At 42.1% G+C, this 26,251-nt stretch overlaps 1 protein-coding gene across 6 annotated transcripts in view; it reads left to right on the top strand.

Moving 5' to 3' along the window:
* LOC116843753 (solute carrier organic anion transporter family member 74D) overlaps positions 1–26,251 on the top strand; it is a 332,001-nt gene that overhangs the window by 290,901 nt on the left and 14,849 nt on the right. For 5 of the 6 annotated variants that reach the window (XM_032814481.1, XM_032814484.1, XM_032814483.1 and 2 more), the window contains 9 exons: positions 3,677–4,179; positions 4,715–5,097; positions 7,270–7,490; positions 8,235–8,375; positions 9,643–9,765; positions 19,852–20,016; positions 22,321–22,516; positions 24,913–25,063; positions 25,886–26,126. In XM_032814481.1, the coding sequence (XP_032670372.1) occupies positions 3,862–4,179; positions 4,715–5,097; positions 7,270–7,490; positions 8,235–8,375; positions 9,643–9,765; positions 19,852–20,016; positions 22,321–22,516; positions 24,913–25,063; positions 25,886–26,126 (1,939 nt within the window). In that variant the 5' untranslated portion in view covers positions 3,677–3,861. Of the gene's footprint in view, positions 1–942; positions 1,004–3,676; positions 4,180–4,714; positions 5,098–7,269; positions 7,491–8,234; positions 8,376–9,642; positions 9,766–19,851; positions 20,017–22,320; positions 22,517–24,912; positions 25,064–25,885; positions 26,127–26,251 lie in introns of those variants that run through there. The other variant, XM_032814482.1, reaches the window with a different exon arrangement.

The raw sequence follows: 26,251 nt of genomic DNA, 5'->3' as shown, positions 1-26,251 counted from the left end.
TAAGTCCATTTATACTTAAATTGAGATATTTAAGAGTTCGCGTTTCAATAAAATTAAAAATATACGTATAGGATACCAATGTGTCATACTGCTTAAGTGTATCTAAAAGAGTTAAATTTACAATTTCTATTAAAATAATAATAATTATTAAGTGAATAATATGTGTTTTCTTACCAAAAATGGAGTTAAGCCACTTTCAAAGTTAACAACCAGATTCGTTATAAAATTTGAAAGAGCCCAAATCCATTCGACATAATTTAAAATGCTTCAAATTGAAAAAACAATACTCAATTTATTTTATATTTCTTTACAACACTTCAAAAACACAATTTATGCAATTCAGGAAATTTTCTAACTACATAAATTACATAACAATTTACTGCTCATCTACATTTTGTGTATGCGAGAGGGATTTGAAGGGATTCGAAAAGACTGACAAAGCTTTTTAGAAATAATTTGACAGATATTGCTTATTCTTGCACTAATAAATTATCAGAATTAATTCGTGTGCATAAAGACAGGTTGCCTCTTGGTTTCCATAATAACGTTGTATATAGGTTGCAATGCAGTGGCTGTGATGCTTCTTACGTTGGTCATACTAGTAGAAGACTCTCTACACGTATTGGCGAGCATAGGAGAATTCCTAAGAGTTCTATGGTGGAGTTAACGGCCATACAGGAACATCGTTTGAGGAAGAACCATGATTTTGATTGGGATCATGTCAAAGTTTTACATGAGGAAGCTTTTACTTAAAACGCCTGATCTCAGAAATGATTTTTATCAAATTTCAGAAGCGAGGTCTTAACTCACAAAAAGATACTGAATATTTGGGCACTAGCTACTGCGGCTTGTTATGAAAATAAACTTTGTTTTGGTTTCTTTTTCACAAGTCGTTTCCGCAATGTTAATGTTAGGTATATAAATCTGTAATTATTTGTATTTCGAAGACGTGGCGATGTTATCGATGACAGGATCGGTTTACTTTTAACTGAACTGAACAAAGGTATTTTATATTGTCAGTTTTAATTATTTATTATATTTCAATTTTACTTATTTTTATTTTATTTTATGTTTTTTATAGTTATGACGGCTACTTCTCAATATTAATTTATTACTTAATATTATTTCGGTAACGGTCTTGTCGGCTTTAATATTAAAATTACCTTCATCGCTGTCTTCGGACATTTGTAAATCCGCACTTTCGGACATTACCAATAATGGATTGGACTTAGGCCACTTTCAAAATAATGGTTTCAATTATTGAACTAACTGCAAAAACTTATGTGTCCAAAATTATCGTGTATACTCTGAATATACTTAACCGCAAATGTTATTTATGACAGCTAACTTCAAGTTGTACACGTTACTACGGTCAACAAAAAATAATTGACAAGTGGACTTAGGCCACTTTCAAAATAAACGGCTCAAATTTCCTACAAAATTCGCAAGATCGCTAATTGCTTGCCCGCACAAGTGGATATGCGTCGCGCAGCATACACGTACATGCATATACATTCGTATAACACGGCGTGTAACCGCGAAGAAATCCCGAAGCGAAAGTGAGAACGGCGTCTTCGCCGTCCGTCACACGCATCCAGCTTGTAGTGGCGTTCTGGTGCACCGACTCCTCGCGCAGCACTGTCAGTGAAAATCGCACTGATGCGATAGCCTGCGGAATGGAACGCGAGGGAAATGAGGAAAGTCGGGCACCGATGAAAGTGAGAGGATGCCGGCTACAGGGTGTCTCAGGCCGGCTTATTCCGCAGTCGACCGCGAGAGAAAGGGGTTCGCCTGTAATGGAGGCGAGAAGGAGGCGGTCGGGTCCGGTCGCGCGATCGATGGAAAACGAAAAAGGTGCAGGACGAGCCACGAAGGCGACTGACGGATCGCCAGGAATTTCGGAGCTCGTTTGCATCCTCAAGTCTTGACACACACACACATACACAAGGTGAAATGGCTGAGAATCACGGCAAAAAAACATCGGTATGACCTCGGGAAACGCGAACAAGCACACTTTGTATTTCGCATTCGCGAATTCTCACGAATTAAAACGAGAGGATGGGATTCTAGCGTCGTTTAATCTTCTAACCGTGTCCGGGGCTTCGACTCAAGCGTCTTGAAAACATTCCAAATGCGGTCAACATCACTTTTCTCGTGGCACTCGCACATTCTTGCATATCGTAATAGATAAATTATTCATTAAAATGCGTCGAAATAATAGATACATTATTCATTGAGATGTGTCAACATGTTGAAAATTAAAAGTCACCAAATTTCACCCTTGTGTGTGTGTGCACTATGTCCATTCACCAGGAAAATTCTCCGACTCCGCCTCGGATCTAGCATCGCGTTTGCACAGAAAGATCCTCGGATCGTGGATAGCAAATCGATTCGCCATGCGATGACGAACGGCTGATCGAATGGGAGCGTAGCTTTCACGTTCGCTCTCTCTCTTTCTCGCGCGCGCTTCTTTTCCTTCCTCTCACTCTTTTCTTTCATATCCAAGACGTAGTACACTTATTCGCCGAGCCGGAGTCCGGAGATTTCGTAACGTGATTGTCCCGAATACGTTACATTATAACGCACGAACTAATTCCATACAATACAATCTAGTCGACGCGCAAACAGCCGCGCGTGTCGTAAAACATTACATTTTATACCGCGCAAGCTCACACCGCGATCTGACGTTGCGAATTGCTACGCTTTTTGTCTGTCGCCATTGTTATTCATTCGATATTTTGCAAATAAATAATACGAGATTGAGAAGAACGGGGGAGGGAGAGACGAGGAGGAGAAGAAGAAGCAGGCGACCGGTTCTCGTAAACATTCTCTCGCGGCAAGCCTGAGCCTGATGATGAAGCAATCGCGCGTGTGCGCACCTCTGCCGGATGCGAGCCTCGGAATTCCCGTCGTCCGCGAAACAAAGCGAGATTTTCGGGAAGCCGGGTGCGGAGGATCCGCGCGTGACTGCAGTTATAAATAATGCGGCGAGACGCATAAGCTGAGAATTTTCAACCCGTCGTTGCGCTTTTTCGCGATCTTGCCGCGCGCAACACTCGTTTGATAGTGTGAAATCTTCCTTGTGAGGCAGTCGAGCAAAATTTACGAATTTTTCTATTGAAAAAATTTTTAAGAAGACGAGGATGAATGTGAAAAAGGAGCAAATTTTCATGCGAAAGAATATTGGGTTGTATGATAAATAATTTCGAATTTTTCAAGTAAAATGAACCGATTTTATAAATAAGAGTTTTATTGCGAAAGTCTTCAAAGAAAATGAGGGATGAATGTGAGAAAGAGAAAAATTCCTACGCGAAAGAATATTGGGTTGTATAATAAATAATTTTGGATTTTTCAAATAAAATAAACTCATTATATATCATATTTTCTTTCTTTATTTGTATCTTTGTAATAGGCATTTCTTGTAAACAAATAAGAGTCCTACCGAAAAAGTACTTCAAAGAGACGAGGATGAATGTAAAAAGGAGCAAATTCTTACACGAAAGAATGTCGAATTGTATGATAAATAATTTTGGATACATATTTTCTCAAATTAAACGAACCGATTGTTTTCCCATATCATTATATTTTACTTCTTTATCTTCGTTTACAATGAATATTTACCATGAGTAAAGAAATTAAAATATTTTCATGACAATTTCTTTTTGTCTGCTTGTAGATTGACCGTCCGAATGTGAGCCTCGCGGGTGGCCAGCGAATTCCTCCTACGAGGAGGTATCCAGGCTAGTGGAATTCGCGAGGGCGCGAAGGGCGGAAACAGGAAGAAGGTGGGCGAGCAACAAGAAGCGGCAGAACATTGTGTCGCGAGCCTCGAATCAAGTTGAAGTCGCAGAAATCGGCATAATGGCGGGCGAGGATACGCAGATCTTGTCGAATGGTAACGTCGAGGCGCTCACGATCATTCCGCCAAAAATGGCGAACGGAAACGGGCTGATCTGCGGCAAGCAGCACAACAACAATGGCTCCATACCGAACGGGAACCTTCACGGGATCGGCGGCACGGAGAACGGCAAGCTGATCGTGCCGGATGAGAAGTCGAGCAGTCTGCACACGGAGTTCGACGACGCCGACGTGTCCTGCGGATGGGGCCCGTGCAGGCCCCACTGGCTGCAGTACTTCGCCACGAAACAGGCCTTCCTGGTGACCTTCTGCATCACCTGGGTAAGCATGCCGACGTACTTGAAGCCCCCGTAGCTGCATCGCGCACTAAATCGCGCACTAATTCACGTACTCTTTCAGTTTCTTGAAGTAAAATTTCCCTCAAAAGATAAAGTGACTATTGGGTCACTCGAATTTGTGTGATTTTTAATCGACTTTAATAAAACTTTGATCGACAAAACAATTGAAAAATACGAAATGAGAAACTGAAAAAATAGCAAAAGCGACAGGAATTACGCGACAACCTCATTATCTCACGAGCCATTTTACGGACTGAATAGCAAAACGAGGAAGCAAGTAAGATAAAAATTGTCGTCAGAATAAGAACGATAAGACAACGATAAAAAATGAAGGATAACACCGGGAAGTCAGTCGCGATCTACTTATTCGCGGAAGTATATGGCTCGCGCGTTTCATTGATCCTTTCAAGTCCCACTCAGGCTACTGTTCACTCTTGAATCGCTCTTGCTCGACCCTTGCCCTCCGACGGATCCTCGACCGCACGTTGCTGACATTCTTGGGCGTTTTCGTTGCGCAGGTGCTTCAGGGCATGTACTACACGTACTTCGTGTCCGTCATCACGACAATAGAGAAGCTCTTCCAAATCCAGTCGAAGACGACGGGTATCATCATGTCGGCCACGGAGATCGGCCAGATCGGGTCCTCCCTGTTGCTGACGTACTACGGCGGCCAAGGTCACCGGCCCAAATGGATAGCCTGGGGCATGATCCTCTTCGCCGTGAGCTCGTTCACCTGCTCGATACCCCATTTTATTTTCGGCGATCAGCTGATTCACCAGAACGAAATGCTGTTCAGCGGCGTCGGGCCTGGCGGTGAAGGCGGCGGACCCAACAATACCGACCCGATACCGGCGAACCTCTGCAAGTTCCAGGAAAGGTTGGAGAACAGCACGTTGGACGGGTGAGTTCGACTGTTACTCTGACTTCTCCGGATTATCCTCCTCGGTTCCTCGATCCTCGATTAAGTCCGACCTCGCGACCGAATTCGTGAAGCGCGGCGACTCGTCATAACGCAAAAAAAGAGAGAGAAAAAAAGAGAGAGAGAAATAAACACCTTGGTCTGGCCTTTGCCCTCGCGCGATTAAATAGCAGCTAACCCGACTCGACAACAGTGAATCATCGAGACAAGAAATCGCGGTTACCTGCCAACGAACGCGCGCGGAATTAAGTCTCGCGATGATTATTCGCAGTCGTCGAGTCGGTCGATTAAGTCATTTGAATTATTATTAAATTTAACAAACACGACATCACACTGAATATTTCTCTCGTTGAGATCGACCTGAAGGTCGGCCACGCGCGTTAATGTCTCGCGCGAAACAGCTAAACGACAAAGTGCCGTTTCTCTCACGGTAGTAATTATAAACGAGCTACATTTTTCAGAAAGGAAAAGGGAAACTCTGTTTCTTCCCTTTCTTCCGTCGCAATTCCACCGATCGTCCGTTACATAACGCGAGAGCGTTGTTGATCGCCGAGCACAATGAGATTCCGCGACGGCGCGGTGGAATGCTGGAACTGACCCGCGCAATTTAACGCGGCAATAAAATGGAGCAATGTCGATTACGTTTTCTTGGTATCGTGCGCGCGCGCACGTTGTTGCGTCGTGTGCGTTACGCGTTATTACGCGGTGTGCGTGCAGTTGCGCTTATCGTTGCACTCGCATTCGCGCGAGAAACGAGGCGCGTGCAGTTCGGCTCGGCCACCACGTGGGTGTCGGTTTCCTGATTCAGTTTCCGGAAGCGGTTGATTATAGCCCCGAGCGGAGCTGGACAATAGCTATCGGGCGAATTTGGGAGACACGAGCTGACGTGGAATATCTGCCCGGCATGCGAGTCGATTCGCATGTATAATTAATCGCACTCGCCGTTCGATACGTTCGACGCAACGCCGTGACTCGCGAACGACATGCAAATGATCGCGGGAATCCGAATGTTACCCCGAAATTGTGTGGCGAAATTGTCGCGTTCGTGCGCGAGCTTGTCGGAGTGGCAGCGCCTCCGAATACTCTCCTTCTACATTTCTCAGACTGGAATTTCACAAGTGGAAGTCCGCTCAAAGTGATAGTGAAACTACCGCGACTCGAGCCGTAAAAAATTGTCACGAGCTTGTTAAAGCAACGCGACGGCAATACGTTAAATTCATACACTCGTGTATCGGAAATTTGACACACATTTCTACACCGATTGATTTCAGTACAAATACAAAATGTTTTTTGCCATGTAAAAAAAAATCTGGAGTCAATGTTATTTATTTTATTCGTAAAAATTATTAATTCTCCGACGCTGAATAATTCGGTTTTCTGTTTTGTTTGCCAAACACGATAAATATTCTGCATTCTTCAATGAGTCGAATTAACAAATAAATATGGCTGCATCTTAAATACTGCTACCTTAAATTACTGCTAATAAAGGAAATTTATTTACCCGTGAATTGAGATATATAATAATAATGAAATAAAATTCACGGCTGCGAATACACTGGTTCTTTTCGCCAAGTCGTTGCCACGTGAACGAATAATCGTAATTTCTGTATTTGCGTTGGAATCGATCCGTGTAGAGATGTTTGTGTTAAATTCCTCTCACACATCCGCGTGCTAATTCATCGTCGTGTTATTCGGACTATTCTACGTTGAGTTCATAAAAAATTCCCATAATCTCCATGTATTGAAAGAAGCTCGCAAGTGTTACATGTTCGCGTGAATTCTCGACATAATATTCCTTTGTATATCTGCCTTGTAAAACGAAAACAAAGGTCAGAGTGGATAAATTGGAACAGATCGAATCCCGTCGTTTCGTCTCGCGGTAATTTTAAATTCCCCGACTTTCCCCCCGGCGCCGACATAATCTCTATAATAGGTGTGATATCCGTGATATGCATAATATCTCCCTAACGCTCGCTTTAGATCCATATAAAGCGAGTTTACCTCACAAGAGGCCCGTGGAGGGTTAAGTAACGTTCGCGTTAATGGCCGCGAATGTTTCGACTGTCCCGGCGCGAAGTAAACTCGCCTTTGGCGAACTGATGGCTCCACGACCGACTCGATTTGTATCCTCCTGATCTTTCTATTCTTGCGAAGGTGGATTCCGGGGACGATCGCGCCGCAAACCGACTCAACGGAGTACTGCGAGGGCGATTTCCTCACGGAGCAGAGGATACAGGGCAAGATCACCACAGTGGTGCTCGCGATATTTTTCGTGTCGCTGCTCGGCGTAGGGATGGGACAAACGGCGGTGTACACCCTCGGTATACCGTACATCGATGATAACGTAGCCAGCAGAGAGAGTCCCTTGTATTTTGGTAAGTTTTCTCTCATCCCCGTCTGTAGATCGCTGCCCTTGTCCTTGTGCTTTGTTTGCTCTCCCTTATTTTTATCATCGCAGAAGATATCTATATATCTATATACTTTGTAAATATCTCAGTTTTCTTTTTACCAATTTGAATTTGATTCGTTTGAACGTTTTTTATACTTACTTATTTTTCTGCTTACTCATTTGAATTTATATAATTTTAACGTTTATGGCTATTAAATATCGGCCAATTAAATTGAGAATATTTTATTTTATGTAGTATTTAAAGGATTCCAAGGAATTTTTGAAATGTTGAGGCTTGAGATGTATTTTATTATTATCGCCCAAATTTAAATCACTTGAACATTTATTGTTTTCTGCTCACTAATTGAGTTTATAACATTTGAACGTTCATGGATATTAAATATCGACTAATTAAGAGTATTATATATCATTTAATATTTATGGAATTCTCCAAAGGATCCTTATTTTTCAGATGTGTGTATTGAGGTTCGTGTGTACTTTATTATTGTCGGCCAAATTTGTATTATTTGAACGTTCACGGCTGTCAAAACCGTCTGATTAAATTAAGAATATTACATTTTACATGTAGTACTTAAGGAATTCCAAGGAATCCTCATTTTTGGGATGTTGAGGCTTGTAGTGTATTTTATTGTTATTATTGTTCGAAAAAACGAATCGTCGTTTTTGAGGACGCAAATTGTAGAATCCGATAATTTGATTTTTGCGACAGCGATCACTATCGGAGTGCGGATTCTTGGTCCGGCGCTGGGATTCATCCTGGGTTCTGTGTGTACCATGCTGTACGCGAACTTGTCCGTGAATCCGCAGATCACGCCGACAGATCCTCGATGGGTCGGCGCTTGGTGGCTCGGTAAGCAAGTTTGAACATATAACGTGATTCATTGAAGATAATAGTGTCCAACATGGCGAGGACTAAGAAAGGCCCTCCTTCCTTCCGTCAAAATCCGCAACCGTTACGCTCCTTAACGTAGACTTTTTTAGTTAATTAGGAAGGAATCGATTCGACAACAGCGATAATAATGTCTCTCTCTCTTTCTTTTCTTCTTCTTCTCTCGGGTCGATTATTTCGTAAAAAAGTACACCGACCGCTTCGGCCGCAGACCGTGGAACCGAGTATAATCAACTTATCAGGAATTTTAATAAACCGCCGAACCTTGCGGAGTTGAAGTAAAGTCCAGAGAAGAAGAAGAGAGAAAAAAACGAGCAAAGGAAAAAAGAGCCACAGGCTGAAAGTCGCTCGACCTTCGTCGTTCGAGTGCGCATTTAGCCACTGTGCGCATATAGACAAATCTATTCGCGTTTGCGGCGCGCGAGAGGGCGTACGCGCTATTAGCGGTCTTTCGGCTGGTTCCTCGCGCTTCTTGCCGCACCGAGAGAGACAGTCTCGGCGACATAAAAATAAAATCTCAGGCGTGACAACCGCGACCGTGTGTAAGCCCGTCTCAGACACGAAAATACACCCCCTCCTCCCTCCCACCGTTACTTCCGCCGCGAGGAGAGTCTCTCTCAAGCGTTTCCGTTCGTTTGCGTTCTTGTTCGCTGCGGCTCGATAAAAATGCTGGAAACGCGCGTAAAAGTTTATAATAATAATGAAACAAAAATTTTATAAAAATTATATATTTTTTCAATTGTTTATTATTGTGGAATAATTATTATTATATTATAATTATAATTTTATAAAAACTTTATAATAATAACACGCGTATATATGAAAGGATATAATAATAATAACATAAAGGGGGATAACTATTTTTATTATTTTATTTTTTATTTTCATTATAACGTGTCAGTCTCCTTTTTTATTGAAATCGATAAAAAAATTAATAAATCAATCAATTATTTAATTACTTATCTCTCTCTTCCCCATAATAATCGAATGTTGTCACACCCACACACACACATACATACATACAAATTAGATACACAATCAAATTAAAGAGAAACATTCAAGACAGTTACATTAGACAAGAGTGCATTCAAAACAATCAAATCAAGCAAGCGTACAGTTATCCGCGAAAAGGAAGGAAGGAAGCAAGACACTTGTCGGCGCGGCGCCATTTTTCCCGATATTCCCGGAGAAGACCTCTTTTCCAATCTCTCGCTCTCGCTTGTTCCAGGTCTGGTGCTAATATCGGCGATGCTGATGCTGGTCAGTATAGGAATGTTCGCTTTCCCGACGCGGTTGCCCAAGAGCAGAACACCGCCGAGACGAGCGGACGCTCCAAAGCCTAGTCTCCGAGGTAAGTCCTGATTTATCCTTCGGGTACCGATCGCGCGCGCTCGTCACAGACCGGCACAGCCGACGCGGTGTTTCGTAGTAGTCGCCGCTCTCTCGGCATCGGATCGCGCCGACTTAATCTGTTTTTATGGCTCGCCGTAAGCTGCTTTGTGGCAGCCACGTCTCTCTTTCCCTCCTCTCCTCTCTTTCTTTCTCTCTCTCTCTCTCTCTCTCTCGCTCTTTCCCTATCTTTATCTCGCGCTTCCCCGAGCGAATCCTCTCCGAGGACTCGTCTCTTCGCGAGGAGTAAAAAGGACACGGCCGCCGCCGCCGCCACCGCGGTGTGATATCGGTTTATTCTCGTCCCGCGGTTCCGCCGCCGCCGTCGTAACGCGCGCGTAAATTTAGCCGGCGCGGCCGCGAACTTTCTTTCTGCGATTCGCGACGCGCGTTCACCGCGCGATTATGATATCCCGCGCTCGGTGACACTCGGCCCGATACACTCGCGCGGCAATTTACGAGAGGGATAAACGCGCGCGCCGATAACGCGCTGTGTCGTCGGGCGCGCCGAGGACGCGCCGATAAATCGCGCGGGAATCAAGAGACGCAATAACGGGGCCCGATCTCGCGCAAGACGACGGTTATTGCGATCGCGCGCGATCGTCGGCCCCGCAAACGGCCACGATAACGGCAAGTGTTCTCTCGCGCTTTCGGCGGCGAGACCGCGCGAGAGACGCCGAAAGGCGAGGACTTCGCGCGGCCACTTGCCGCGGCGTCGAAGGCTAACGAGAATGCAAATAGAAGCCGGAGACAATGTGCTCTTCGTAAGTTAATCGGGAGCTCGCGACGAGCGATTTCGCCTACGGCCCGGATAATGCGCGTCCTCTTATACGCATATTTATGTTTTGCGCATCAAGGCGACGGGACAGCGCCGGCCCTAGGAAACGCCGGTGCCCCGCGACGGACTTCCCCCGCGCCTCTTCGGGCCGCCTCGCGTCGTTCGTTCCTGTCACTTCGCACTAACTCGCAAGTTCCTCCACTCTGCACTCTCGACTTGGTACAAACTCGCGATGGTTACTAAGAAAGCGAACCGTCCTCGAAAATCTCGAAAGCCCTAAAATAATCAAGTAATTTTGAGTCAGTATTCCTGCACGGAGAGAATTTTGTAAATATTACTGAAGGATATTTCGCGATCGAGGAGTAGATTCGACATTCTGCAGTAATCCATTATCCTTTCATTTCATACACGGGGAAAAAACGTGATTGGATTAACCAAATTTCTAGCGAAATATGAAGCAGAAATTCTCGTAACTCAGCTAGAATTTTCTAGTTCATTCATGTTTCTCGCTAGAAATTTAATTAATCCAGCCAAACGTCTTTCCCGTGTACGTGCTATTTATATGTAATATTATAACAAAATTGTATCGTACTTATGGAATATTTCAATTTGTAAACAAATATTATGACGAAAGTAGGTCGCTGTTATAAAATGAAATACAACATTTATAACGAAAGGCTTATATTTGACAGTTTAAGGAATATTGTTTACTCCGATTATTTACAGAACGATATTTTTTTTCCTTTTAGATACTCTTCATCTGACTGCAACAAATTAAATGATTCATTATCATCATAATTTTACATTGCCTTGCGCTTGCATTGCCTACGGTTGTCTAACGATGGGGATGAATCGCACAGACGCGTCGATATCTCGCGGCGTCCCCGATATCGGTTCCGTCGGCCGGTCGCGCGGCCACGCATAATATATTCGGCAGGCTCTATCATCGGTATGCGCATAAAAGAAGGAATAAACCGATCGGATGATCTTTCAAGTATAAGCCCCCGCGCTCCAAGGTCAATGGCGAATTTTGGTGGCGCGTTTCGGCCACAGACTTCTACATATTGCTAGGCTGCTGAATTTCCCTATATTTCGCTCATGTCAAATGTCCACGAAAAGTGTGTACTAAGGGCCACTTTTATCAAGCTTTGATTAAACTAACTTTGCAGGATTCCAACTAAAGCTGCTGTTGCATGTAAAGCCATCTTTTCTGCACGTGCGCTTTGACGACGTGTGTTTGCATGTATTTAAAAAGTGACTAAGTTACATTATTTATAGATTTTCATCTTCTCTCATAACGACGTTGTGCATGAAAACAGCATATTTCACTGACCCTATTGCGAACACTATATGCACAGAGAGAACGATTTATTGAATAAATGTTTCTTTGAAATAGTCCAAACCAATTATTTGGTTGGCACAACAAAAATATTTCTTTGGAACTAAGCCGCAAATAAATATTTTTGTTGCGTCAAACAAAATTCTCGATCAATCAAAAAATTCGTTTGGACTATTCCAAAGAAGTATTTATTTGATTCCACCAAATCGTTCTCTCTGTATGTATGTACATATTATTTACGTATAATTTAATATATTTCCCTGGATTGTACAGATTAGAACTGTAGAAAACATGGACGAGGTATGTAAACAAATATGGAGGAGTGACGTATTCCGACTACATCCGTATGCGCAGAATTAGATTCCTTAGAGCCGCTTTTACCAAGCTTGAGTTAAACTAACCGTTTTAGCAACTTTAGAATTCCTGAACTGAAGCTGCTGTTGGAAATGGAAAGTGAAAAGAGTTACAAATGTGGATTTATAACGCTATAGTTAAACTTGAAAGTGCACGTTCTAACGTCCTAACTTGATAGAAAATTTGATTAGGACTTTTACGTCTAACTGTAGCATAACTAATCCACACTTATAACTTCTCACTCTCTCGTTTCGCATCTAAGAATTAAGCTGTCTTGTGCATAAGGAGTTAGCAGTCTAGTAATATGTAGAAGAGTCCGGCGCCGCTGTTTGCGCGTGCTACAACACGCACGTCCGACCATGCGTGCATGCGTGCGGTCAGGGGAAGTACCAACGCAGCAGCTCCTCTTTCTCTCGTCGCGATTTACAGGTTTTGGCAAGCTGGTAAAAAAGTCAGCCACGCTCGCGCGCGATTAGGCTGTCCGCAGGTAGAGAGTGAGAGGGGGGAGAGAGAGAGAAAGAGAGAGAGAGAGAGAGAGAGAGAGAATCACCACCTCGAACGAGTCTCGCGAGCTCGGCAACCGTGAACAATCCGGTCTCGCTCTTGATTAGATTTTTGCGTGTTCGTCGTGTTTGTCGATTTTTTTCTCGTGTTTGTCTTTTTTCTCTTTTTGTTTCGTTTTTTCGTTTCGTCGATGCCGCTGCCGTTTCAAGAGTCGGAGCTCCCGAGCTGCTGAAAGTGGCTCTTTGAAGACGGTGTTTCATGCTTCGTTTGCGATCCGATCACCTTGACCCGATTATCTCGTCTGATTTCTCCCAACCCGCTGGCCGAGATGGATCAACGGGGAATTTAACACGTTGTAAAATTAACGCGCGCCCATATCAAAGTGTATTCGCTTCGCACCCGGGTATAAAATATCGGGCTATTAAAGCGGCTGCGCTGCGGATATATATTAGAGAATTATATAAGCGTAATGCCAAACGAGCCACGTGGTGTATCGTACAGCTTGTGCGCGCCTTCTTATCGCTGTGTGAATTTGTTGTCTACGATTCGCGCTCGCAAGACGCGCATAGCATAGAGCTCTTCACAATTATCTTTCACCTCAATGTTCACCTCCATTTGCATCAGACGTACTCTGAACTCATAGCGCGAAATTATGCTTAAGTATGGCCTTTTGGTTCCTATGAATGAAACAACGTGGTACATGATGTTTTCTTTTTATAAAAACGATGGTTGGGATCAGATGGCCACATTTAACGTCAAATATACCCCTAAAATAAAGACCAAAGGTAGATATATCATATTTTTAAAAAAAGAGGTTTTCAATTTGTATGTATGTTTGTTTATATATTCCCTCATAACTCGAGAATCGTTAGAGATATCGAGATGAAATTTTTTATAACTTATTCAATATGTTATCTGCATGGTTAGGATTCGTTTGGGACTACAAACGGTTTCAGAGTGCGTAAAAAATATTGTGATTGATTCATGGCGCTACGAAGCGTCAAATGGATCCTGCCTTTAAATTAGTGTCATTATCCGAGTGACCTGGAAATAAAATAACTCCGTTACTTTCTCGAAAATCCGTGAACATCTGGAGATACAAAACGAAACTTTTATTTTTAATCGAATTTATATAAAACCAAACTTTTATTCAATAATTAAGAAATACGAAATATATAAGAAGCTTTTCAACAAAAATAAACCACCTTCGACGAAAGCCCTAAAAAGCGTAAAATAATTCTAACTTAATATTCCTATTCACCTGCAATACCTATTTTAATATTTTAATGATATCAGAAATCGGTGGGAAAAAAACAAATCAAGTGAATAACTAATTATATAATTAAGATAGATATATGATATAAAAAGGTATGATTGTGGAGTCAAGTTAGAGGTTTTCGCTTTTCATGTTATTAGAATATATCAAGATAGAATTGTAGAAATATAGGGATATTGAGTCAAGATTATTTCATTCTTTTTAAAGCTCTTATTTCTTTTATTTTTATTTTATTTCATTTGCCAGAAAAGAAATATGTTATCACAGGAGGAATTGTGATTTCTTGCTGAAGATGGTCACAAAAATCATGTCTCTTTGATCCTTCTTAATTTGATATCGATCCACAGAAAGCATTCAGCTACTTGAGCAACTCTTTTTAGACGTCCCAATGACGCAGATAGATTCCTTCTCAATCTCGTCGCGCGAATTTTTGCTACTCAAGTCTCCAGTCTCTTTTGTGACCGAAAAGTCCCCTTTACTTTTTTCCTCTGTCTTTTCAAAAACAAGACAGACACACGACTCGGCAAAACGTGACTTCAATTTCCACGCGACGATACGCGATCGTGCACAAATCTGGCGGCGTACGTGCAGCTCGTTCCGACGCCCGAAAGCCCCTGAAATTGTCGGATGCTCCTTTAACGGATCCTCAGGCGTGCGGTCCCCCCCCTCTCTCTCTCTCTCCCTCTTTCTCTCTCCCTCGTGAGGAAGATGATGCGCTCACGCGTGTGCATACGCGCGTGCATGCGTGAGTGCGCGCACGCATGAGAGCGCGCACGCCGCTCTCTTGGTCTCCGTGTGTGCGTTAATAATAATGACTGACCGACTCGTGCACGAGGTGGGGCAAGTTCACGGTCACGCGTCGTGCATAGAGGCGGCGGTGGACACGCACGCGTGTACGTTCGCGCGCGTGTACGCACATGACTACGTGCGTGTGTCTCTCATTCCGCTTCCTTTCCTTCTTTTTCCTTTTTTTTCTCTTTCCTTTTTTTCTTTTCGTACTCCGCCTCTCGCCCCCTCTGTTTCTCTCCCTCCTACGTGTCTCCTCGCTCTCTCTCTCTCTCTCTCTCTCTCTCACTCACTCACTCACTCACTCACTTTCATATGCCTCTCTCTTCCTCACTCTCCTCTGCCCCCCTCTCGGTTATACATGCGCTCGCTACGACCCGCATTACCAAACCGTCACGCTTAATTCGGCGAGTCGCCTACGCGAGAGCCTGTTTTCACATCTAACGCTCGTCCGGCTCCGCTAATGTTTTATTTATCGCACACGCTGTCACCTCTCGCCCGAAGGAATTTTCCGCGTTTTCGCATATTCATCAAACGAGCATCGTTGACTTCTGCTATCTCGCGGATGCCTCGAAGGCATGGCGCGTGTGTGCGTGTCTGCCGGCTCAGGCTCATCGACGAAAGCAGCGACGATCGCAAAATCGATGGGACTCGCGAAAAAGCGAAGGAGATATATTATTCGCAGATAGGCAACGGCGATCTGCGCCTCGCCGTCGTACGTTCGGACCTTTAAAGGGCACCCTGTATGCGCGCGGTAATACTCGCGGCGCAATGTTAGTCACGTTTGTCTACTCATGGTCTGCGGGACGTCCCTATGGTGTGCGGGGTTGCCACGACTGGTCTAGCTGGACTCTCGTGGACGCCTAGGAGACTCTCCTAGGCACTTCTAGGCGTATGGCCACGTTTGCACGCGCGAGGTTACGCATATACTGTACACTCGGTATAGTGTCGTGCGAAAAAGATGCCTGAGCCGTGTGCGAATGAATTACCGTGCTTCTCGGAGAAAAAGAATGGCGATGGTGTATTTTGCGTTGCTTCCTTCGATTATCAACAAATCTCAAAATAGATTCCTCGAGCCACCCTTTGAGCTTCATCAATATCAACTTGTGAGGGTTCCTCGCATCTTTCAAAATTTCAATTTAATCGGCTTTGAAAAATTAAATTTCCAAGATTTTTTGTACCTTTTAAATTTCCAAGATTGTTTCCATACTAAGGACATAACATTGCTGCTTCTTTACAATCGAATTTAAGGGTTTAAAAATATACAAAGAGTTTGCAGAAAGATTTTTATATATGCGTGGTCACGTCTTCTGCTAAATATGGTAAAACAGAACAGCATATTTATATAAGATCTATATATACAAGAAATAAGTAACGCGATTGTGCTTATTTAACATGATATTGTGATTATTTTCTCTATATTATCGACATTTTCAGTCACTAGATTCTCTTAATCCTTTGAAGCATTAATATCCACAAATAAAATTTTCTCTTCATAAAATAGTTTTAAAAGACTCTTGAGTTTTATCGCCAAAATAAAATTGACCATCGAGAAATAATAATGATCATAAATACGTCAATCTTATACTTTAAGATGACATCGATCAAAAATTGAGAAAATAACATTTGCTTATTTCTTTTCGTGAGAAGCTTTGCACAACTTTGAGCGTCAACGATTTTGCTCTGCACACGATTGCCATATTATTTTCTTCAACGCCTGTTTTACGAAGTCTGTTGGAACGAAGAATGTATAAGATGAAGATCATTAATATTATATCGGAATCATTACTTCGCCAATATAAAACACTGAAGTGAATGTACATAATTATGTACACTTAAATATCTTACAAGATCAACTAGACGATTTTTTAATTGGACAATTTGTCTCTGAACTATCTCTCCGAAGTGGTTCGTCCCTTAAACAATAAAAATATATTCTTAAAATGATGATAAGGGAACATGCAAAGTTTGGCATTGCTCGTTTCTTCGTTTACATCAAGCTAAAAAACGAAGAGCCCAAATACGTGGATTCATTATTTCGAGTTGAGCCGCAAACCCACATTCGACGCTCGTTGAGGGCGGAGGAACACATGGACGTTCTGTCGTTAGAGGTTTCGAATGGACGATAAATCGAAGTGGGAAGGGATGTTCTCGAGCACGTTTACCAAGTCTGCCTGATAATTTCGCAGGACTCCGCCGCGATAACGGTCGTTCCCTTAATCGTCCGACGTGCGGACGCTCCATGGCGTGGACTGTAGTGGGCTTCCTAATGGTTCTATACGTTTCAATGGGTCAATACTTACGGCCACAAGCAAGTGCTCACCTTCGTCTGGCAGGAGCGCGCATAAAAATCTACGCGACGCATCGATCTCCATCGCGCATTGATATTCTGGTTTGAAAGGTCGCCAGAGAAAGTAGTTCTCCGCAATTTTTTTCAGGGGAACAAGTAAACCGAATAACATCAAACTTTGCATATTCTTTAAGCCTCATTTTAAAAATATATGTTTTTATTGTCTAAGTGACAAAAACGCTGCTCTTTTGTATGTTATATCCTGACTACTAAGAACTCGCAAAGAAGACGGACGTATAAATTGGAAGTAAATTTCTCCTATGTAAAACGCGAAAACCAAAAATTTGTTTATGCAGGAGTGTGGCTATCGTCTGAACTAGAATTGTATTTAGAACTAAATCAATATTATCATTCTGCACAAAATGGAAGCCTTTCATTAAAAAATTTCAGTTTTTCCTCAAAATGTCGTTAACGTTTTACTAAAAAAAAGAAAGTAATAAATGTATAAAATTTGTTCTAGTTGAGATGCCACACTTCTCCCAAATAAGATAATTTTTCGTTTCTCGTTTTAAATATGTCTAAGAGAGCCAGAATCACTTACGTAAACATCTTTCTTTGCTAGTGATTCTTTTCTCCTAGTGATTAAGATATAACACGCAAAAGAACAGCTTTTGTCACTTGGACAATAAAACTATATTCTCAAAGAAAAATAAAAAAAACAAAATTTGACACTATTCGGTTTTTTCGTGTCCCTATAGAAAAAAATTCCGGAAAAATACCTTCTTCTGCATGACCTGTCAAACCAGAATATCTCCTTAATTCCGACGAAACTGCCGGCAAACGTCCTCACCCCCGTCGTCGTCTGAAATCGCTCGTGGGCGTAATCACCTGCGAAACGACGCTTAACATTCTATAATTCAGGATCATCGTACGAGAAAGTTTCTTTTTCTTTTCTTCGTGGCGACTTTTCTCCTTCGTACGTTTCCTCCTGCACATCCGCGCCGTGAGTCCTCCGCCATGCTCGAAAGAGGAAACGATTACAAGACAGAAGATCGAGAAAGAGAGACGTGGTGCGATCGCTGGCTAATTAGCTCGTTCCATGTAATCGAGCTCATAAATACATGGGCAATCGGCAGAATCCGGCAGCTCCGTCTGATATTCGCCGGATAATCGTGCGACGCTCCAGACGGACAAAGTCATCAGACGACGACGACGACCAAGACCGATGAGAAAGAGAGAGAGAGAGAGAGAGAGAGAGAGAGAGAGAGAGGGAGAGAGAGGTAACCGTGTCTCTGCATCCCGCGTTGCATCCGCGAAGCCGGATCGCGACTGAGATATTGCTGAGCCTTGCGTAACCTTCGCCCATGAGAGACACTTAACACCTCGAGTCAACGACCGATACATCCACCCGCCGTGTATCGAGCACCGAACACGGTTGTCCGATTCCTTTGTCTCTCTGATGAAGAGATCGCATTGCCCGAGCGTAGTCGCTCCGGGAATACTCCATGGCCCGTAATTTTCCCGAAGACTGGCGAAGGCAGCCCTGCGCTTCCATGCTAACACACCCCGGGGTGAATGTTGAATAATTAATACACGGAGAAAATGCTGCAGCAAGAATTACGCTAGAGTTATATCGTGCAATGTAGCTTTTACGATGTTTTTCATACAACTGAACTATGCTAAAGTTGATAAAAATATTATGTTTACAATATTTCCCTGCTGGTTTTAGAAGAATTCTCTTGAGATCTTAAGAGAATTCTGCCTAACGCAAGACTGCATTTTTTTGAGCGTAGAGATAGTAGATTTAACGATCTACTTGATGTATAATATAAAAAAGCAATAATGTTGTAGCAAAAAGTCAAACATAAAAAACATTTAAGTAATTGCAATAATTTTGTAGTAAAGTAGCATTTTTAAACAAATACACAGTAATTTTGATAAATTCTATATGGTTCAAGGCTCAAAGGTCATGGCTCCAAGACTGAACAAATTTTGTTGTAATTTTCACTACAATAATTCTTTCATGTACGGATAAAAAAAATAATGGGGTTAGTGGGCGATTATCTATCTAATTAAGATAAGGCCTTTCTTTAACGCGTTCACTATTAGCGTCACACGTGTTAATACAGATAAATAACGGAATTAGCGGGCGATTATCTATCTATCTAATAAGTCCTTCTTTAACAACGTTCGCTGTCAGCGTCACAAATGTGTGACGCATCGGTCCCTCATGAGAGATCGACGTCATGTATGTGCCACAGCGATGATCTATCATTCCACGATACATAAGCCTTTTTCACGCTATTACATAAAAAATACAGGGTAAATTGTTGGGTTGGATTCCCCGATGGACGGTGGTAGGACTTGTCTGTTTTTTCAACGTGAAAAAAATGGTAGAGTGTAAGCACCTCAACACAGGGCGACAGCTCGTACAGTGCTGTACCTCGACGTCGGTCTTGCGAGTTGGTTGAAACTCTTGCGAGACAAGTGCAGAAGCAAAATTTTGACTCGGGGCAGACACGCTCGTTATTCAGCCACTTATATTTAGCTATATTTAGCTGCCGTTGCGTTTATTAAGTGACATTTCTTGTTCAATCTATCATTTGCCAAACCACATAGGGAACACACGCGCACACGATATCCTACGGGCCGATATCCGACGGGTTATTCCTCACGTTCTCGCGTTTCGTGCCGCAATACTCAGACCATCACTGGTTACAGACTTTCCTAATGCGGTGAAGAGGCTACTGAAGAACGACATCCTCATGTTCAGGACAGCCAGCAGCGTGCTGCACATCCTGCCGATCGCCGGTCTCTACACCTTCCTGCCAAAGTACCTCGAGAGCCAATTTCGCCTGGCAGCTCATCATGCGAACATGATCTCAGGTAATTATCGCGGACAGACATGCGAGGGGCCCCTCGGGGTGAGTGGCGAGGGGGGAAGCGAGGCGGAGAAGGGAGGGAGAACCCTCGAAACGTATCCCCAATTATTACTAATGACATGCACCGCGCGAGGACGAGTTGTGTCCCCGAATAAACCGCGCGACGACGACGACGACGACGACGAAAGAACGGTCCTAACGGACGGGACGGTCGCGGAGATTCTCGCCGGATGTCCGTCGTGATTACGACGCAAAGTGGATAATTTGGCGTAAACGCGAAAGCGAGAACCGCGAGTGTGTTTACGTATCACCGAGACGGCTGTCTCGCTCCGTTCTGCGGAGTCGTCCCGTCTCGCGTCGAGAAATTCGTGAATTTATTTGACCTTTCAGGGACAAATTTATTATTAAAGTCAGACGATTCGACTTCAAAGTGACTTCAAAGTGAATATGACGTCTGTCAGTTGTACACGATAACCAACAAATGTAATCTCACCTTTAGCGGAATTTTTTTATATACGGGAAGAGGATTCTTCTAAAACTCCCAAAGAAAAATATTTCAAGCACAACATATTATGCCTCTTTATTAGAAGGATAGAAGAACTTTCGTTTAGAATACGGGATTATAGACAATATTACTTGCAACCAGAGTTCGTTCTCTTTTAGAGTGTTAGAATATTTTAATTTTAAAAGAATCATATATTAAGTCCATATGCAATTTATATAAGAGGATTCTGCTGAAGATGATATTATTATATTTGTTGAATATATTAATTCTACACACAAGGAAAAGATAAAGAGTTTTGCACGCTTTAAGAAAATCATGTGACATTTTTATATGCAATTGTATTGTGTTGTGTTGTGTGTATGTGTTCATATATGCAGTAAAGCGAGATTTAACGACTGCTATAGGATCTCAATTCGCTTGAGTCAATTTGTGCGCGCCAAACTAAGCTCAACTATCACTATCACTGTTAATCCTCGAGCAACCTGGAGCAGTCGCGATTCGCGCTCTCGACCGTCTCCTCCCGCACATTAAGAGAATAATGTCCCACCGGTGTGTCCGCGCGCGCAATGTAATTAATAAGTGGTGAAAAACTTGACGAGACGGCAAGATCGAAAGGACGTCGCGAGACGGTCGCGAGTCGCTTGCGCATGCAACGATAATGCAAAGCAGGATAATTCGATGTAATCGGTAGAATGCGCGCGGTATTAATTGTACCTTTCTCTGTCTTTCGTGGCACACGTACGTGTGCGTGTGCGCTCTAATTTATGATGATTGTTCGCCGAGTAATTGGCGCCGACCGTAGAACAAGGCTGGGGCGCGCTCCGCTTCTATTCTACTCCGCGTATTATAATCCGCGGCTGTATTATTCAGCGAATAATATGGCGATTGCTGTCGGAGTAGCATTGTTGTCGTTGTTGTTGTTGTTGCGCGATGCCGTGTATCGATCTCGAATTAATCCGCGACCGCCCGCGAAGAAGTTACAGCGTGCTGGTGAGGTTGCATGGAGAGAGGATCGCGGAGAAAATCTCCATGAGAAAAAATATTCCAGGATTTATTTATGCGATACAAAGAAGTGCACTTCTTTGTGAAATGAGCTTTATGTCCTACAAATAAATTTTTCAACACTTTTTCTCAGTTTAATGCTTGCGTTTGGTTTTCTCGGAATTACTATCACGTTCGCTATCAGCGTTATATATGTGTGATATAGTGATAACTTTTTATTCTATGTTTCGTATAAACGAATTAAGTCTCTCTCCGCTTTCGGTTTTGCTTTGTTTCGTCGTGACGACGCTGCCACATATAAGAATTTCAACTGAGCTCTTTGACTCTCCCAATTTTATATATATAATTTTAAGCTGAAGAAGGCCTGCAATACCGTTTTATTTATTTTTTTTAATATGTAATGAAAGAGTTCTAAAACCTTTACAATATCATTTTTATAATACCATCATTATTTATTTAAATTAAGTCTGTTTTACACTGTAGAAGAGAGTAGTCTATTAAAGTGAGTGGTTCCTCAAATGGATGGTAATGGCGAATGTGTTGAGGGTGCATGTTTTTTATCATTTTCTTTCTCTGCAAAGTTCAGTTGCAGAATTGTTTACAGCTGACAAGACCTCGATCGATCGATTGATCGGCATCCTTTTTCGTTACTTGTTTTTAATTCAATACAACAGACAAAGCGTGCTTTGCAGTATCGACGAAGTATATCCGGCTTTTTTATAAAGCCGAGTTGTCTCGGGGACACGAATTGAGGCGGTCGGAGAATGGTATCGAGCGAAATCGTGTGTTTTTTCTGCGCAGGTGTCGGTGGTATTTTAGTGATGGGATTGGGTATCATAATTAGCGGAGTATTTATCTTGAGGGTGAAGCCTAACGCCAGGTTCGTCGCAGCCTGGATCGCCTTCACTGCGGTCGCTTACGCGATCGGCATGGGCGTGCTGATGTTCATCGGCTGCCCGATGGACGATTTCGCCGGGCTGGTGTCACATTCCGACGGGTAAGCAACAAATGTTCTCAGCATCCAACGAAATTACAAAGCGAATATAGCCGAATATATATGTGTGCGCGAGAGGAGAACAGCCCAATGGTGAAAATAACGAGCGACTAATGAAATGACACATGATAATTAATATCGTATAAAATATCACTTGTTAAGGCAATTATTCATGAGTATAAATTGAACGAGATATTTCGACTAGGTCGAGTAAATCAAGCCGCTGATAGTTGAGCGATATTTTCAATTTCAATTTCGGCTCACGTAAATCTTATTTAGATCGTGTTGATTCTTTTATGGAAATAGTGGAAAGCTCGGGTGAGGTTAAAAGAAAGTTTATGTCTCCTTCGCGTTCTTCCCGACTATGCAGAGAGAATTTTATAGCGAAAACTACCGCAGAATTTTATAGCTGAAGGATAGATTAATATTCTATGACAATTGACTATCATTGTATTATATGTGTTTTACCATTCATTTCGTATGTACTACTTGTAATTTCGGAACTGAAATATTCTATTGAAAAATTTGCTATGTTTCCAACGAAATTTGCTGCGCTTCTTAGCAAGACCTTACTGGCAATCTTCCTACACTACTGGAAACACAGTAAAATTGAAAAGAATTTACATGAAAAAGAAAATTATATTCTGTCCGTGTAGAAATTTATCCCGTGCTTCTGGTCAGGTTGATTCCAATCGGTTATCTGTTTTGTACAAGGTAATGTTCTCAAATATTACTTATTAATAAGATCCTAATTGCCACATTGTATGGCATATTGTATCACATTCTACGTGAAAAAAATATTGTAATAAAAATTACATTAAAATTTTTCTATTTTTCATTTCTTTTTACCAGGTTTTTTGTAAAACTGGATTCTATTGAAATTATAATGCAAGTACAAGAATATAAATTTGATGATCTACCAGGGCCCTTATTCTTGAAATAGATACGTATACGTAAGTTTTACTGCGCAGGTTTAATTATACCATAAAATAGCTGCGCAGTAAAACTTACATATACGCAACTATTTCAAGAATAAGGGCCCAGGTATACGATATAAAAAAACATTGCAATTTTGCTGTGATATTTTCTTCGTAGTACAAACATAATAATTTATTGCCAACAACCTGACCATGGGATAAATTTCTAGTTGGGTTTCTCCGTCTCTTTCTGTTTCATTTTCTCTCTCTCTCTTCTTCTTCCTCCCTCGATCTCTCAAGCCAATGAACTTTTCATATTCCCTCAGATAACGTCGGTGTTTTCGAGAGTCCGGCTCACGTTAGTAACACATTGTCACAAAACCATCGTATTCAAATATATCGGCGGCCGGCGTGTCATTCGTAGTGTTTAACGAAAAGACAACGTGTTCGGATGTGTGTCCCATTAGAATGTGCATCGTAAGTACGCGTATCTGAAATGTCGTGGCCACCGCGTCTTATTTACAAGTCAACGACGTCACCCGGGGTTCCCCCAGATACATACATTTCTCAGACTCTCTCGATTTCGATTCCTCTCTTTCCCACCCCCGGCGGTTTATCCGTGCCCCGTATGTGTGTGCGAAAGTCGAATCTCGACAGTGACTTTGTCCGGTGTAGAGCGATGCGTGCCCCGTCGTCGAGGGGGACAAACCGTTGTATCGCACGCCACCGCCGCCGTGTCCTAAACGTGGACGAGGCGCACTGTGAGTTTGCCTTCCCCGGGATAAACAGAAATTTTTGTTCCACGCAATTTTTTACATCGCACAGCGCGGTCAAATTAGTCGGCAAAAGTACGGATTATGTTGGGAAAATGATTAATTCCATAATTCTCTTGATTGATATTGGTTGGTATAAAATTGGGCGAATACCAAGAGCTTTACATGGATTTTATGGTGCAATAAATCAATTGTTTTTCTCCAAATATTCAGAATGTTCAGGATATATAATCACAAGAATGTCTAGATATTTTCTGAGCATTTTTATATTTCTATATAATATCAAGAGTATCCTGTTATTTGCATGTCACGCTGAGAAAATAATTTGAAAATTTATTTATGGGATGTAAAATTTATTTCCGTAAAATAAAATTCATTTCTATATGATAAACTCCATTTCCCGCAAATAAATCTTCAAATACTTTTTTCTCGATGTACATTATTCGAGAAAACAATTTATGCGCTTTGTTTATGTTGTTTACAAAATCCTTGCATAGATACTGATTGGTTCTTGCTAAATTAGTCCTGGACGGATTGTAGTATTCGACTTAATTCATTTGAAGTTCAATATGCACCGCCCGAATCATTTTAGAATAATATATTTTTGCGCGCGAAACTCTGTCTGTCTCGAATTTAATAAAGGCGAGACAGGAGGCGAATCTCACTTAAGTTTGAGGCGCCGGCTGACTCTGAAACGACATTTCCACAGAATATCCAGCTTCGAGCCGACCTGCGAGACCACTTGCGACTGCGATCGGAACAAATTCAGTCCAATCTGCGGCGCCGACGGCAGAACGTATTTCTCCGCGTGTCACGCGGGCTGCTCGAATTATACGGTTGTTGACGGCAAAGTAGCATCGGTAAGTACGCCGCAGTAGTCGAACCGCCGACATGTCTGTTCTTTCAACGAGATTGCACGGTACACCGACGGTAATTGAATCGGCCATTAGCTCGGAGACGCGCCATAGGCTCGGGAATAATCGCGATCGACTCGCCGAGTCGTGCAAAGAGTTCGAAACACTTGCGTCGTTTTACGACGAATTAGTATATTATAAGTATCCATAAGTAATCAAACACTTATTAGACTCTTATTTTTATCGGTTCTATTAGAATAGTGTGTAACAATATCTTTCACAAACAGTATTTTCGTTTTTAGTATAAACAGTATTTTCTCAATTTATTATTAAAAGAAAATTCAACTTACATCATTACTAATTAAAAAAAATTAATTTATATTTATTAATCAAATTTATATTTGATAAAATTTAAATTTTTAATCAGCGGTGTGAGTCGTATTTCTTTAAATTAAATTGACGCGCGCGGATTGAATTAAATTTGATAAAATTTAAATTCTGTTTAAAAAATAAAAGCTCTCTTCTGTCTGTAGACTTCTAAATGTATTTTATTTTGAAATATCTAAATATTTATTAGTATCTGTAATATATTCTCATAGTGATATCGCGTTGATCGTCAAAATTGATTAATACTTCCCCATTCAATGTAAAACCTATATTTATCATAAAACCGATGTAAAACTTATATTTAGCAGTTATGGTTTTTTTTTAATTTTTGACGCGTGACTTATCGCGCATACTTATCGCGAAGTCTTGTCCTCGTGTCAATTACGATCTTTTTGCCTTCTCTTCCTCCCTTCTGACGACCTTATGTTTGGTACTTCGCAGTTTTATAACTGTCAGTGCATCGGACAGAACATAACGATACCAGAAGAAGTGAGCACGGCGAAGATAGGTTACTGCGAGCTGGAGTGCAGTAACTTTTGGGTTTATATGATCCTGTTCTCGGTCTTCGTTTTTATCCACTCGACCAGCGAGGTGGGCTCTATGTTGCTCATCCTGCGATGCGTGGATCCCAGGGACAAGGCCATGGCGCTCGGCCTGATACAATTTGCCATCGGCTTGTTCGGTAATTACTCGACGAGACATTCTCTTTTTTTTCTTTCAACATACAGACCGCGACGTGTCTCTGAAACTCGAATGAAACGAGGAAGCGAGCGCGGAAAAGCATCGAAAGATTATAATTATCTTTAT

The sequence above is a fragment of the Odontomachus brunneus genome, unplaced genomic scaffold (genome assembly GCF_010583005.1).
Source record: "Odontomachus brunneus isolate Ranch 3 - 2012 unplaced genomic scaffold, Obru_v1 Obru_scaffold_035, whole genome shotgun sequence".
In the NCBI taxonomy this organism is placed as follows: domain Eukaryota; kingdom Metazoa; phylum Arthropoda; class Insecta; order Hymenoptera; family Formicidae; genus Odontomachus; species Odontomachus brunneus.
Note: the sequence above shows the minus strand (reverse complement) of the source record. Positions and strands in the feature narration are given on the sequence as shown.